The 15803-nt window shown below is 38.4% G+C and overlaps 1 protein-coding gene across 3 annotated transcripts; it reads right to left on the bottom strand.

The window, feature by feature from the left end:
• Nucleotides 1–263: 263 nt before the first annotated feature.
• LOC144716138 (beta-galactosidase 6-like) lies at nt 264–12492 on the bottom strand. 3 transcript variants are annotated; one of them, XM_078591194.1, is made up of 19 exons: nt 12269–12492; nt 10895–10990; nt 10724–10836; nt 10580–10646; nt 9621–9713; nt 9078–9221; nt 8901–8995; nt 7142–7247; nt 6967–7051; nt 5683–5801; nt 5449–5613; nt 5101–5282; nt 3628–3719; nt 3451–3560; nt 3259–3366; nt 1934–2041; nt 1759–1856; nt 1489–1645; nt 264–459 (listed from the first exon to the last, which is right to left on the bottom strand). In XM_078591194.1, exons 1-19 carry the CDS (start codon nt 12440–12442, stop codon nt 352–354), a joined length of 2220 nt encoding a protein of 739 aa, XP_078447320.1. In that variant the 5' UTR covers nt 12443–12492; the 3' UTR covers nt 264–351. The 3 variants fall into 3 exon arrangements, with proteins under 3 accessions (XP_078447320.1, XP_078447319.1, XP_078447321.1); XM_078591193.1 differs by having other exon boundaries at nt 312–459; nt 1711–1856; XM_078591195.1 differs by lacking the exons at nt 10580–10646; nt 12269–12492 and having other exon boundaries at nt 312–459; nt 1711–1856; nt 10895–10989.
• Nucleotides 12493–15803: the final 3311 nt, after the last annotated feature.

The following is a 15803-nucleotide window of genomic DNA, read 5'->3' as shown; positions in this document are numbered from 1 at the left end:
GTCATTGTTATAGACAACATAAATTGATGATTGAGAATAGTTGTCATCTTGGTCATTTCCATAAACACCATCGTCATCATACCTATCGGCATCATCACCGTTGTCAACAAAAATTCATTGTCCTTGACAACAATCATCATTATCAATAAGTATTATCTTACTATTACTCTTGCATGACAACCATCAATGACAATGATCTTCGCCAACATTTACAGTCATCATCTTTGTCGATGACAAGCGCTGTCCTAATTGGTTAAATGTCATTCATGAAAAGCCCGACACTTTCTTTCTCACACTCACTTCCTCTATACTTATCACAATTTGAACACATTAATGCATATATTATATGTTTCATGTCTTTTGTCTCAAAAAATATTCTTCATTGACTGCATGAAAATGATGAGACATCAGCCCACGCCTGGACGAGTCTCGGCCTGATAACTCCTTACATGCGCAGGCCTAATTAGAAACAAAAAACCAAAGAATCATAGATTATGGATATTATCATTTTTTAGAACAACCCTAGTTCATTACTGGATAATAGTGATATAAATATGATTTTCAGTAATCAAAATAAATAAATTGAGAGGTGCAGAGTGACCCAAAATGAGAATAGTGATAGAGGGAGAGATAAGTAGATGGTCGTGGAAAGAAAGATAAGAAAATTGAGATTGTGGAAAACAAAGAGAAAAATGAAATCATAAGGAATGTCTAAAGAGACAGACACAAAGAGCGGTAGAGAAAGAAATATGGACAGAGAGATATATAGAGAGGTATAACGAAATAGTGATAGAGAAACAGGTATCGGGAAATACTGATAGGTGGTGTACCTAAGTAGAGGTGGAGAGAGATGGGTATAGAAAGATAAATAGATAGACAGAGAGATAGATAAAGAGAGGTGTAGATAGATAGACATAGAGAGGTAGAGGTAGAGAGGTGGAGAGAATTAGATACGGAGAGATAGAAATGGAGAGAGAGAAAGAGACACATGTATAGATAGATAGGTTTACTGAATTAGAGAGAGAGAGTGAGGTGAAGAGAGATAGGTAAAGAGAGATAAAGATAGAGAGACAAAAAACAAGTATAGATATATGGATATAGTGAGGTAGAGATAGAGAGGTGGAGAGAGATAGGAATAGCGAGACAAAGATGGAGAGAGACAAAGAGCCAGGTATAGATAGATAGGTGTAATGAGGTAGAGATAGATAATTGGGGAGCGATAGGAATAGAGACACAGAGATAGAGAGATACAAAGAGATACAGATATGTATATAGAGATATCGATATGCAGAGAGAGAGAGAGTAGAGCGAAGCGCTAGAGAGAAGAAAGAGTCAGGTATAGAGAGATGAAGAAAAGGAGTCTCTGTGTGATGAAGAGAGACAAGAAGAGACGATGAAGAGACGACAAGAAGAGAAGGAAAAAAGAGACAAAGTAATAGGTATAGAGAAATAGCTAGAGAGAGAGAGAGAGAGGATTGAACAGAATACCTGAGACCTTGATGCCTTTGAATTGGGAACACGGCAGTCGCAGATGCTCTGCACAGAGACAGTGTCAATAGAGACTCGAAGAGGGTCCCCTATCTCTTCTTCCAAAAGAACGAGAAGATTTCCAGAAGCTTCTAGAAATGAACGAGGAACGTGGTACCTGAGAGAAAAATAGATTCTCATCAAATTTCCAGAATATAAAAAAACAAAATCTTTGACTCTCACAGGGACTGAGATGGACGGCCTTTGGGGGTCAAATGCGAGACCCAGTACCGGCCGATGTTCACCCCGTTGACCCATGCCTCGCCCTTTCCCATGCTGTTGAGGTTCAGCGCCACTGGATCAGTACCCGAAGGCGAATCAAATGTCGTCTGGTCAAAGTCAAAGTCACAAGTTGTAAAAATCAACGGACTGAAAAGTCAATGGGTGAAATGTATTTGCAAGTTACTTTAAACCAGGTGAGGCGACGGGTGGTGGGACTGCAGCCTGTTGTCCAGTTGGCTCTGAAATAACCGTCTCTCGTGTAGATCTTCATCCTCTCACCCCATAGCCCCGGCTAACATCATCCACGTCAGCACATGGTTAAATTTCTAGAGATAGAAAGAGGAAGGAGTGGAAGTATAGATAGATAAATGGATGGATGGATAACAAGCATAATTGATAAACATTTATGTAGATACATCTACTAGATGTAGATAGAAAGTTAGAATGATAAATAGAGGGATAGTTAGAGACAGATAGTGGAAGATAAGGAAGGATAGACGGATGGGTGGATCAGTGAATGGATAAATAGACTGATCAACAGATTGGTGGTTTCAGAAATAGAGTGAGAGACAGAAAAATAAACAGAAAGATGGATGGATGATTGGCACAGTAATAGAGATAAATAAATAAAAGGAATAGCCAGAAGTCGATATCCATAAGAGGATAGAGTCATAGCAAGAGATTGGTAGATGAATAGAAAGATTTACAAATGGGTGGATAATAGGTAAATATAGATACGGGTATTAGTACAAATAGACTGACTGATAAGGCAATATATAGAGATAAATAGAAAGGCGGAGTGTTGGAAGAGTAGATAGATATCGACAGAAGGCTGATTTTACATATATAAATAGATCTCGAGAGAATGAAGAGATATGTGATGAATACATAAGAAGTGATATATAGATAGAGAGATATGGATAGATTGCTAGATAGGATTGAGAGAGATAGATAACACAGATGGAGAGTGATAGAGCGAGCGAGCAAGCGAGCGAGCGAGCTAGAGAGATATGGATAGATTGCTAGATAGGATTGAGAGAGATAGATAACACAGATGGAGAGTGATAGAGCGAGCGAGCAAGCGAGCGAGCGAGCTAGAGAGAGAGAGAGAGAGAGAGAGAGAGAGAGAGCTAGAGAGAGAGAGAGAGAGAGAGAGAGAGAGAGAGAGAGAGAGAGAGAGAGAGAGAGAGAGAGAGAGAGAGAGAGAGAGAGAGAGAGAGAGCTAGAGAGCGAGCGAGAGAGAGAGAGAGAGAGAGAGAGAGAGAGAGAGAGAGAGAGAGAGAGAGAGAGAGAGAGAGAGAGAGAGAGAGAGAGAGAGAGAGAGAGAGAGAGAGAGAGAGAGAGAGAGAGAGAGAGAGAGAGAGAGAGAGAGAGAGAGAGAGAGCGAGCGAGAGAGAGAGAGAGAGCGAGCGAGAGAGTGAGAGAGAGAGAGAGAGAGAGAGAGAGAGAGAGAGAGAGAGAGAGAGAGAGAGAGAGAGAGAGAGAGAGAGAGAGAGTATGTGTGCCAACCTGGAAACCCCACTTATAATTGCTGAGATTCTCGGATTTGCTGGCCGAGCCTCGGATAATAACTGTCTGAATACCGGCAACTCTGCGCTCCAGATACGCTCCAGCATCCTTCAAATGAATGATTGAGTATGATTAATCGTTAAACTAAATATTAAATTATGGATTTACAAATCTCATTGGAAAACCACTTACTGGCATTCCGACCATGACGCTGAGTAATGATATGTCATTCTTGCCGGATTTAAATGCAATGGTTTTGTCCAAGACAGTTCCTTTCTCCCCCGGAACGTCTTGTGAACTTCCTATGCAATAAAATACATTCTCAATAATATGTTTCCTAATTAAAAAACTACTAGAATAATATCTTGCCTTTGTATACGCCGTTGATGAAAGCGTGAACCACATGGGAGAGTGAATGGACGTGAAGAACCGATTTGCCAAAGTTTGGTGTATAGTTGAAGCTACAATACGAGAAAAAATTGAAAAATCTTTTGTTTGCCTTATTCTTTAAAATTATTTTCTAGATGTAAAGTCGTCATGCATTTTCTAAAAACAGAGGAAAAGCTCTCATTTCTAATTGCTACAAATTTATGATAATGAGAGAAAATAGAAAGAAACAAAAGGATTCTGTACTACGAACTTTTTACCTTGCATATTCCCTAGGTTAGTGTTCGCCCATCCTGATGCCGGTATTGGATACTGGTATCGGGACGGATGCTGAACCGGATACCGGAAATGAATTTTCCGGTATCCGTTTTTTCCGATATCCGGATACCAGATATCGGTTGCTACAGTGCCGATATCCGATACCGGTATCCATCCGATACCGGCATCCGTCTCCCGTCTCAGGGAGACAGATGACGGTACCGGATATCGGTTTTTGATATGCGCATCGTGTACCCTTATCTCACTCTTTCACTCTTTCAGTCTCTCTCTCTCGTTCTCGCCCTCTCCCTCTCCCTCTCCCTCTCTCTCAGTCTCTCTCTCTCACTCTCGCCCTCTCCTTCTCCCTCTCTCTCTCTCTCGTTCTCGCTCTATCCCTCTCCCCCTCTCTCTCTAGCTTTTCATGCCTCGCTCTCTAAAAATATGAGAAGCACATGAAACCATGTTTCTCTAAAAATATGGTCGACTGACATTTCATATTTTGCAGGGGTAACGTTGGCAAGGTGGCACCAGAAGAAATAAACATTTGGTTATACAACTAAGTTATTATATACACGTTACCTTTTATTATTTGTTCTATATGGGATAAAGGGATTCTGGTTTTGTGGTAAACTCAGAATCCCTTTATCCCATATGGAAAGATAATTTTTTTTTTGATATAAGCTATCTAATGCTATGTCAGATGGATGATTATTTTATTGGTCGGTATCGGATATCACAAAAACGATATCCGGATATCGGTTTTCCGATATCCGGTATCCGATACCGCCTTCGTCCTCACCCCCCGATATCCGGTACCGATATCTGTCTAACCCCTGATAGACGGATATCGCCCGATATTCGGAACCGTCCCATTTGTTTCCGGATATCGGAAATCGGTTGTCCGATACCGGATATCGGACGGATATCGGGACGGCGAACACTACCCTAGATCAATCCCATAATAGTAAAAATTATGGGAGATTTACTAAATCGAAAAAAAGAAGAAAGTTAACAAAAAATAGAACCGGATGTAATTTGTTCTTTTCATTATTTGAATTACATGTGAAATGAATAATGATTTTTTTTTGAAATACGTGCTTGGTTTAGGCAAAGCTCTGTGATTAGGGTTTTTACGAACAATTAAGAGTAGGTCACACTGTAAAAACATTGCTTTGAAAGGGATTTTTCTATTCGTACCTTGTGGAGTACCATAAATAGCCTGTCTCAGCTTTCGTGGTGCTAATTTGTTCGACCAGGCCGGTTGCAGAGAGCGGAGCCGTCGCCATGCTCAAGATTGTGTCGTTAAACGATTCCCATCTCTCTGGACTATTGAAAACTTCAGCTGCTGTATTTAATCGCACGCCCCACTGAGCTCTCACCTGTAATTTATGCCCATTAGTAAAGCCTAATATATTTGAAGTTGTTGCAATTAACAGCTAACATAGAGAACATGTAGAGATAAAAAATAAATAATATGTAGAGATATATAGACAGATGGATAACTTGAAAGACTTATAGATTAAAAAAAAATGGAGTTGATACTACCTTTCCGCTATTAAATGTCACGGTTTGGCAATCCGAAAGAATGCTTATTGATCTTGCAGGCAATACATACATGGCTTCCCGAAATTGTACATTTGCTATCTGCCTTCGATCATTGTTACAAAGGAAAGCAGCGCATTTACCTGAAGTATCATCAAACACAAAGGCCTGGAAGGCTTTTCCACTTTCTTAACTCTCTTCCCATGATAAGAAATAATGGCAAGAAGGAAAACTTGCCTCTTGAAGCGGCCCAAGGGAGATATTACTGGGTTGTCCGAACAGCAAAGCCTGGGAGACGGATTTAACCGCAGCGTGCAGGTCCTTTAGATGTGCCCATTTGGGTTGCCATACCAGACCTTCCCATAGGAAACCGTGGCGTCAAAGAAACTTCATTATAGGAGATGACGGTGACGAAAGTCGTCATCCAAAACCAGTTATCTAACAAAATTTTGGATGAAGATTTCGTCATCCTCATCGTCCTTCAGAAACGCCACCAAAGGAGATAAAGATGTATTATTTCACCTGGTGATGAAAATCGTCATGAAAATCCGTCATCATCTACAAATTGATTGATGGTCATGATTTTACCATCCTCATCCACCTCAAAATCTCCACTAAATAATGTATTCTTTCACTGGGGGCCCAGCACCGTCATCATCAGAAACTCCAACAGTGTAGATTTCAATCTATTCCCTCGCCCGGCAACGAAAATCGTCATCCAAATCCGTCACCGATCACAGTTTGGGTGGTAGAGAGGATGTCTTCATTGTCATCCTCTCTTAGAAACTGTACCAAGTGGAGATTAAGATGCATGCTCTGGCCCGGAGACAAAATCCGTCTCCCGAATCCGTCATCAGAATAGTCTGGAAGACTATAACGATGTGGTCATCGTCATCCTCCATCAATTACTCGAGACTTGAGAGGAGACGAAGATGAAATCTCTCAAATTATAACGAAAATCATCATCCAAAATAGTGTTTGGATGTCGGTGACGGATTTGTGGATGACGACTGTTTTCTTCTTATGGGCGAGTACTCTTACATATTCATCTCCTTTGGAGACGTTATTGATGGAGCATTGACATAGTCTCCTCCAATAGGATGATGACGGGTGTGGATGACGATAACGAAATGGTCACGATAATTGATGCCGTCAGGCGTTGGAGGGTTTGATGACGACTTCCGTCACTGTCCTCAGAAACTACAGGATGACGAAAATCGTCGTCGAAACCCGTCATTTCCGACAGTTTGGCTGTTCACGACGATATCCTCATCATCATCCTCCCTAATAGATGGAGATGTACTTTCTCAACGATGACAAAAATCGTTAACTAAGATTCATCCAGGTCATCGATTTTCGTCATCTGACTGTAGTTTCTAAAGGGGCAATGACAAAAGAGGACAACGATTAGCTCTCCGGTGTCATCGTCATCCTGGCGAGGATAAAAAACGACAACGATGATGATCTATCATCTTCATCCGTCATCTTCGTCGATGAAAACTAACTCTAATTCTCATTTACCGTATTCGTCGAGAGGGGCTTCGTCGTAGTAGCTCGTACTCACAAATGAAGAGCCAAACCCGCCGAGGTTCGTGCCTCCGTGGTACTGAACGAAACAGCAGGTATACTTAACAACTTGATGGGAATAAAAAATTAAATAAAAAGAGATGGTGTGCGTAGGTAGGAATGAACTCACCATGTAGTAGTTTACAAAGCTTCCTCCTTTCGCAATGAACAATGCAGTAGCAAAGGCGATGTCCTGTGCTGTTCGAACGTACGGTTCTTCACCGAATCGCTGATACCTTTGACGAGAAAAACACAGACAGGCAGGTTAGTCTTTGTTATTTCCGCGGTGAATTCGATTCGGCAATAGAGTGGCGAATTAAATGAGAGAGGGGAGATAGACAGAGAATCGGGAGGGGACAGAGTAAGAGAAAGAGGGAGAGTCGGTGTGGGAGAGTGAAGAAGAGGAGAAAGAGAAATAGAGTTAGGAACGGATATAGAAAACGAGAAAGAAAGAGAGAGTTCGGGAGCGAGATAGAGTAAGTGAAAGTAAGAGGTAGTTCGAAGTGATAGAGAGTAAGAGAAAGAAGGCGAGAATGTGGGTGTGACAGAGAAAATAAAATAAAGAGACGGTTTTGGGGGAAAGGAACATAAAAAAAGAAAGAGTCAGGGAGGAGGGATAATAAGAGAAAGAAAGAGAGATTTTGGGAGTGGGGGAGATTAAGTGAGAGAGCGCGAGAGAGTAATCGAAAGAAAGAGAGAACTTACGAGGGAGAGAGAGAGACAAAGTAACAGAAAAAAAGAGAGTTAAGAAGGGTGAGAGAGATGTATTAAAAAGGGCTACTGAGTAAGTCAAAGCAATATACATATATATACAGAGAGAGAGAAAGAGAAAGTTAAGGAACGAGAGTAAGACAAAGAAATGGAGAGTTTGGGAGGGAAAGAGAGAGAATACGAGAAAGAAAGAGAGATGTTGGGAGGGATAGAGAGCAGTGAAGAGAAAGAGAAAAAGAAACAGAGAACTGGGGAGGGAGGGAGAGAGAATACGAGAAAGAAAGAGAGATTGTGGGAGGGATAGAGAGAAAGAGAGAGGGAGACAAAGAAACAGAGAACTGGGGAGGGAGGGAGAGAGAATACGAGAAAGAAAGAGAGATATTGGGAGGGAGAGAGAGTAGATGAGAGAGAGAGAGAGAAAGACAAAGAAAGAGAGTTTGACAGGGACGGAAAGAGAATAAGAGGAGAAAAGAGAGAATATGAGAGAGAGAGAGAGAAAGTGAGTGAAAGATAGATAGAGAGAGAGTAAGAGAAAGAAATAGAGAGTCAGGGAGGGAGGGAGAAAAGAGAGAGGAGAGAATCGGGGACGGTGAGAGAGTAATACATTGAGAGCTCCAGGGAGGGAGGGAGAAAAGAGAGAGGAGAGAATCGGGGACGGTGAGAGAGTAATACATTGAGCGCTCCAGGGAGGCAAACATAGTAGGAGAAAGAAAGAGAGAGTGAGGAAGGCAAAGGGAGATAGATTGCCTCTAGAAAGACATAACAAAAAGTGAGAGTTGGAAAAAGAAAGAACGACAGAGAATCTCTCGGAGAGACATAAAGAGAAAGAGCAAGATACAGTGTCTCGGAGAGACAGAAAGCAAGAAGGAAAGAGCGAAGATCCTCGGAGAGAAAGACATTGAAAGAGCAAAATACAGTCTATCGGAGAGACAGAAAGCAAGAAAGAAATAGCGAGCGACAGTCCCTCCGAGTGACAGAACGAGAATGAATGGAAGTTAAAAAGAGAGAGAGAGAGAGAGAGAGAGAGAGAGAGAGAGAGAGAGAGAGAGAGAGAGAGTCAGATATAGAGTCTACCCGCAAGAAAGAGAGAGAGAGAGACGAGAGATTTGAGTGAGAGAGAGAGAGAAAGAGAGAGGAGGGCTCGGGAAAACACGAATTGGGTTCAGGAGAAAACGTACATAGACGTCCAGTTCTCCGTCCAAAGAGATGGTTTGCCAGGGGAATTGGGGCCTTTGAACGTTTCACCGCAGTTCATCCCATTGCAAGAGTTTATCTGAAATTAATCAAAAAATTGACAAAAAAAAACGGACTTCCGAGAAAAGAATTCACTAGAAAAAAACAATCACATAACATACCACAGGATCCGGGGCATCGTCTTGCTTGCACATCATCCAAGGAACGCCCGTGTTGAGCCCCACCGCAGTCGCCGCCGCCCATCGAACGTAGGGCGGGCCCTTTTCGTGGAACGCAGCCTCCACCGTCTGATACTCGTTCTCGATCTACAGCGGCCGTCCAGATCATCACCAGTTCGTTATTTGATTATGATGTTGAAAAAATCTTCAAGATCTCTTGTATGAATATCTTAAAAAGGAATAAATAGCTGATACTACATTAAGAAAAGAAGATATTATTAATAGATATATATGTAAAAATAATATAACATATTTGATTCAAAGACTGGTCCTTATTTAAAGGCAAGAGGAGCATCCTTGTCCTCTATGGTCTCTCTTGAATTTAACCCATCATTATTCAAGATTGACTTAGCCTCTACGCATAATAACTAACTCCCACACTTAATGAAATATCTTAATTTCAAATGAACGTAATGGATCGATAATAACAATATTATTGTCCGTATAAGAAATCACAAATTAACATATAAGGCAATGAAAATTTACCTGGGTGATTATGATAGGGCCGCCTTGTGAAGCGAACAGTCCCTCGGCCTTCATCATGTTTGTAATCTTAGTTACAAATCTCTGCATGTGGAACTGCACGGGCGAATTCATGGACGGAGAACGAGAAGGGTGAGGGAAAGGAAGAGATATAGAGATAAATGATAGATATACTAAAAGGAGGAGAAAGATAGTTGGAGAGAGAGTGTGTGAGAGTGGAATTAAGAAAGATAGACATAGACAGCGAGGGAAAGGCTTAGTGTTAATGTCAGAGAGAATGAAGAGAGATAGAGAGAGAGAGAGGGAGATGGAGAACGAAGAGAGAGAGTGAAATGTGTATATAAATATGTGTGTGTAGAGAGAGAGAGAGAGAGAGAGAGAGAGAGAGAGAGAGATAGAGAGAGAGAAAGAAACAGCTCGCGCCAGACAGATGTAGAAAGAGAGCGAGATCAAATAGAAAGAGATAAAGAGATACGTGTGATGACCCAGATAGACGGATAAAGAGAGAGAGAGAGACAGAGGGTGAGGTATGTGTTGTGAGAGAGCAACATATACGTAAAGAGAACGATACATAAATAAAAGAGCGAAAGAGCCAGATTAATGGATAGAGAGAAATCGAAATGGAGAGAAAAAATGAGAAATATATATAGAGAGAGCGAGAAAGATGATGCAAGTAAGATAGATGTAAAGAGAGATCGAGGTTCGAAAGATAATTATTTAAAAAAAGAGTGATAGAGCCAGAAACATAGATCGAGAGAGAGAGAATGAGAGCAAGATATATATATATGTCAAGAGAGATGGAGCGCGGGAGACAATGGAAGCGATATATATGTATTTAGAGAGAGAGAGAGAGATAGAGAAAGATTTATTGACGGATAAATGACGTTTATATATTTAGAGAGAGAGAGAGAGAGGAAGCAGAACAAACGAACACAGACGTGATTTCAAGGGAATCCAGCCACCTTGAAAGGCTCGTTGTCGGACCGAAAGACAATGCCCGAGACATCGCGCAACCAAAAGGGAAGACCCCTTAACACGGAACAACACCCAATAAACAATTTAATCTTGAAATTATCATATATTCCTTAAACCATAACATTTCTTACCCGAACTTCCATTCCGATTCGATGTAGGGCCCGATTCTGAGGCTGGCGTAGAGACCCTGCGCTTGAATCTCTTTGATGAACCGCACAAGATCGTATCTCCCCTCAAAATTATACTGCAATTGAGATTGGGAATCACGCGCATGATCAATATCCGCTACAAAAAAACCTTACCCGTCCCTGAAGCGGCTCGTGTAGGTTCCAGAAAACGTAGGTTTGTATCGCGTCGAGTCCTCCCTCCCTGCCTCTCTGAATCAAACGCGGCCACATCTACATAGAACATAGATAGATCGAGAAATAGCTAGAAAGGTCTAGTTCGAGAGAAATAACAATATAAACAGATAGTTAGAGTAGATCGCTAGATAGTTAGATATTTAGAGTGATATAGCTTGATAGTAGATAGCTAGATAGATATTTAGATAGAGATAACAGTTCATATATGCGTAGACAGAGATAAATAAAAAATAAAGATAGAAAGAAATTGCTATAAAGGGATAGAGAGAGTAGCTTGCTATCTAGATAGATAGATAAATACATCAGTAGGTGGTTAGGGATAGTTAATAAAAAATGAAGAGAAAGAAAGGGATATCCAGATAGAGTGAGCGGAGCTAGCGTTCTAGATAGATTGTTAGAGGGAGATAAATAATAAATTAAGAGATAGAAAGAGATACCTTAAAATAGAGAGAGAGCAGCTAGCTAGATAAATAGTTATATAGTTAGTCAAAGAGAAATCTAGATAGAAAGAAGATAGAGAGAGAGGGAGAGCTAAATGGAAAGATAGATATACACAGAGACAGAGAGTGATTGATTGATAGAGAGATAAAAAAGTAGAAAGAGAAATATAGCTATCTATACATGGAGAGAGAGATTGTTAGGTAGGTACATCCATAGCGAGATAAACAAATTGAGAGACAGAGATAGCTAGATGGATTGGTAGAACGAGAGATAGCTAATTATATATTTACTTATACAAGGAGCGATAGTTGGCTCGATAAATACATAGAGATTGATAATTTAATAGATAGATATATACATAGAGAGAGAATTTGTTAGACTGATAGATCCAGAGAGAGATAAACAAATATAGAGAGAGAGAGATAACTAGATGGATTTTTAGAGCGGGAGATAGCTAATCATTTGTATATTTATACAGAGAGCGATCCTTAGCTAGATTAAATACATATCGAGATTGATAAACTGAGATTTATCGGCGTAAATCGAGAGAGAGATAGCTAATTAGATATTTATATGCACAGAAACCAAGAGTTGGAGAGATTAATACAAAGAGATTGATAACTTAATAGATAGATATTTAGATTGATAGATAGATATCAACATAGAAAGAGAAATTTTTTAGATTGATAGATCCAGAGAGAGATAAACAAATAGAGAGGGAGCGATAGCTAGATGGATTTTTAGCGCGCGAGATAGCTAATTATATGTATATTTATACCGAGAGCGATCCTTTGCTAGATTAAATACAAATCGAGATTGATAAACTGATGGATAGATCGAGAGATCGAGAGAGAGAGAGAGGGAGAGATCAACCTCGGGCGTGCTGCGTGGATAATGCACTGATCCAGAGAAGACGATCTTCTTCTCGCCGCCGACGATGAGCGATCGTCCGTCGTATGTCACATTGCCCGACGCCGGCGCCGCCGCTCCATCCGCCATCGCCGCCGCCACCACCGCCGCGGCGAAGAGCACCGCCGCCACTCCCATTCTGACAGTTCTCGGGCTCAGAGACAGAGAGAGAGGTAGAGAGAGAGAACTCTGATCGAAACTGCCTAGAGAGAGAAACAGGGACGGGAATTTAAATAGGAGCGGCAACAGCGGGCCCGCGGTAACCTCACCACAACTAACGAACGCTTGCACGCCTGCCGGATTGCGGTAAGGTCACCGCCGTAACGGCCTTTCCCTCCCTCGCCCGCCTGCTTCTATTTATTACGTGTTTCCCGTTATGTAAATATTGGAAACTTCCCCATTCGTCTCCCGTGCTTATTTTTTCTGTAATTTGTATATTAACTTTCCAATTTTGGAAGAATTCGTTTCAACTTTTGATACACATTTCTCGAGTTCTTTTTTAGCATTAGCGAGCTTCTTTAAGAATCATTCACCCAAGTAAATCATTTACGAAGAAAATAATCTTTTGATAACTTCTTTGTTATATGCTGCCCGATATATATACTGGAAGCTTCAGTATGCATCTCATGTTTCTAATATTTCTATGTAATTTCGATATTAGCTTTCCGATTTTGAAGAAGTAATATTTCCATGGAAAATACGTTTCTACTTATTTTGTTTTAATTTACTGGGTTTCTTTTGAATTATTTCACCAATTCAAAGAACATAAAAAAATATATATTTTTTCAAAACTTGTTATATGCAGCCCGTAACATATATTACAATATATATATATATATTGTAATACTGGAAACTTGTTCATTGATCTCCTATTTCCGTTTTTTGTAATTTGAATATTAACCTTCCAATTTTAGAAGAAGTCGTGTCAACTTCTGATACACATTTATCGAGTTCTTTTTTAGTATTAGCATGCTTCTTTTAGAATCATTCACCCAGATAAATAATTTACAAAGAGAATATTTTCGAAAATTCCTTGTTATATGCTGCCCGTTATATATATTGTGAACTTCCGTATTCATCTCCTTTTTCCAATTTCTCTATGTAATTTTGGTATTGGCTTTCCAATTGTAAAGAATTAATATTTACTTGGAAAAAACATTTCTACTTATTATGTTTTGTTTTAGTGAGTTTCTTCCGAATTACTTATTTCACCAATTTAAAGAACAAAAAAAGAAAATAATATTTTCAAAACTTACTGGTTATATGCAGCCGGTCATATATACTACATATATATATCTATATTGGAACCTTGCTCAGTGATCTCCTATTTCCTTTTTTTGTAATTTGAACATTAACTTTCCAATTTTGGAAGAATTCGTGTCAACTTCTGGTATACATTTCTTGAGTTCTTTTTTAGTATTAGCATGCTTCTTTTAGATCATTTACCCAGATAAATAATTTACAAAGAAAATAATATTTTCAAAAATTCCTTGTTATATGCTGCCCGTTATATATATTGTGAACTTCTGTATTCATCTCCTTTTTCCAATTTCTCTATATAATTTTGGTATTCGCTTTCCAATTGTGAAGAATTAATATTTCCTTGGAAAATACATTTCTGGCTATTTTATTTTGTATTACTGAGTTTCTTTCTAATTATTTCACTAACTTAAAGAGCTTAGAAAGAAAAGAATATTTTGAAAACATGGTGGTTTTATGCAGCCCGACATATACATACATTGATATATTGGAAACTTGCTCATTCATCTCCTGTCACTTTTTTTTTCTGTACTTTGAATATTAACTTTCTAATTTTGGAAGAATTCGTGTCAACTTCTGGTATACATTTCTCGAGTTATTTTTTAGTATTAGCATGCTCCCTTTAGAATAATTTACCCAGATAAATAATTTACAAAGAAAATAATATTTTCACAAATTCGTTGTTATATGCTGACCGTTGTATATATTGTAAACTTCCGTATTCATCTACTTTTCTAATTTTTCTCTGTAATTTTGGTATTAGATTTCCAATTATGAACAGTTGATATTTACGTGGAAAATAAATTTCTGGTTATTTTGATTTCTATTGCTGAGTTTCTTTCGGATTATTTAACTAAGTTAAAGAACTTAAAAAGAAAATAATATTTTGAAAGCTTTCTGGTATATATATATATATATATATTGGAACCTCGCTCATTCATCTCCCTTTGCTTATTTTTTCTGTACTTTGAATATTAACTTTCCAATTTTGGAAGAATTCGTTTCAACTTGTGATATACATTTCTTGACTTCCTTTTTACCATTAGTGAGGTTCTTTTAGAATCATTCACCCAAATGAAAAATTTAAAAAGAAACTAATATTTTGGCAAGTTGCTCTTTATACATTGCAAGTTATATACACTGTAAACTTGCACGTTATATGCTGCAAGTTATATACATTGGAAACCTGCTTGTGATGTGTTTCCCTTTATATATATTGGAAACTTGCTTAGTCATCACTGGTTTCCTATTTTTCCTGTAATTAGAATACCAGTTTTCCAATTTTTATGATTCAATTTTCATGGGATATGCATTTCTCGAGTTCTATTTTTGCATTAGCGAACTTGTTTCAAAATTACTCACTACTGTAAACAATTTTAAAATAAAATTATATGTTGGAAACTAAATTAAATTTAATTTGAATATATGCTTTCCAATTTTGGAAGAATTCGTTTTAACATGAAATATACATTTCTCAATTTTTTAGCCTTAGCAAGTTTCTTTTAAATTTATTCACGTGTAAATAATTTACAAACAAATTTTTATTTTGTAAACTTGCTCATTATATGTCGCCAGTTATGTCTATATTGTAAACTTGCTCATTCATCTCCTGTTTATTGTTTTTCTCTGTAAATTGAATACTGGCTTTATAGTTTTAAAGAATTAATATTTTTTTGGGATACGCATTTCTTTTTTTTTTTTGTTTAGCATTATCAAGATTTTTTTGAAATTCATTAAATAGTGTAAAGAATTTTCAACGAAAACTATTTTCTTGAAACTTGCTCGTCATAGGTTGCCCGTTACATATATTCGAAACTTGCTCATTCATCACATGTTTCTTGTTTTTATCTGTAATTGAAATTTTAGCTATCCAGTTTTGAGGAATTCATTTTTTACTTTGTTTATGCCTTTGTCAATTTTTTTCCAGCAAAATGGAATTTCTTTTAAGTTCATTCAGTAGTTGTAAAAAATTTACAAAGAAAAATAATATTTGGACACTTGATGGTTATATGTTGCCTGTTGTATGTACTGTAAACTTGCTTATTCATCACATGTTTCTTATTTTCTTCTGTAATTTGAATAATATCTTTTCAATATGGAGGAATTCTTTTTTACTTGGAATATAAATTTCATGAATTTTCTTGTTTAGAATTCGAGAGTTCCTTTTAGATTCATTCACTAAAGTGCAGAATTCGGAAAGAAAATAATCATGTTTTCTAGTTTTCTCAATGGTGATGTG

The sequence above is a fragment of the Wolffia australiana genome, chromosome 20, assembly GCF_029677425.1.
Source record: "Wolffia australiana isolate 7733 chromosome 20, ASM2967742v1".
NCBI lineage: Eukaryota > Viridiplantae > Streptophyta > Magnoliopsida > Alismatales > Araceae > Wolffia > Wolffia australiana.
The sequence above is the reverse complement of the archived record's forward strand: the minus strand, read 5'-3'. Positions and strand labels throughout refer to the sequence as shown.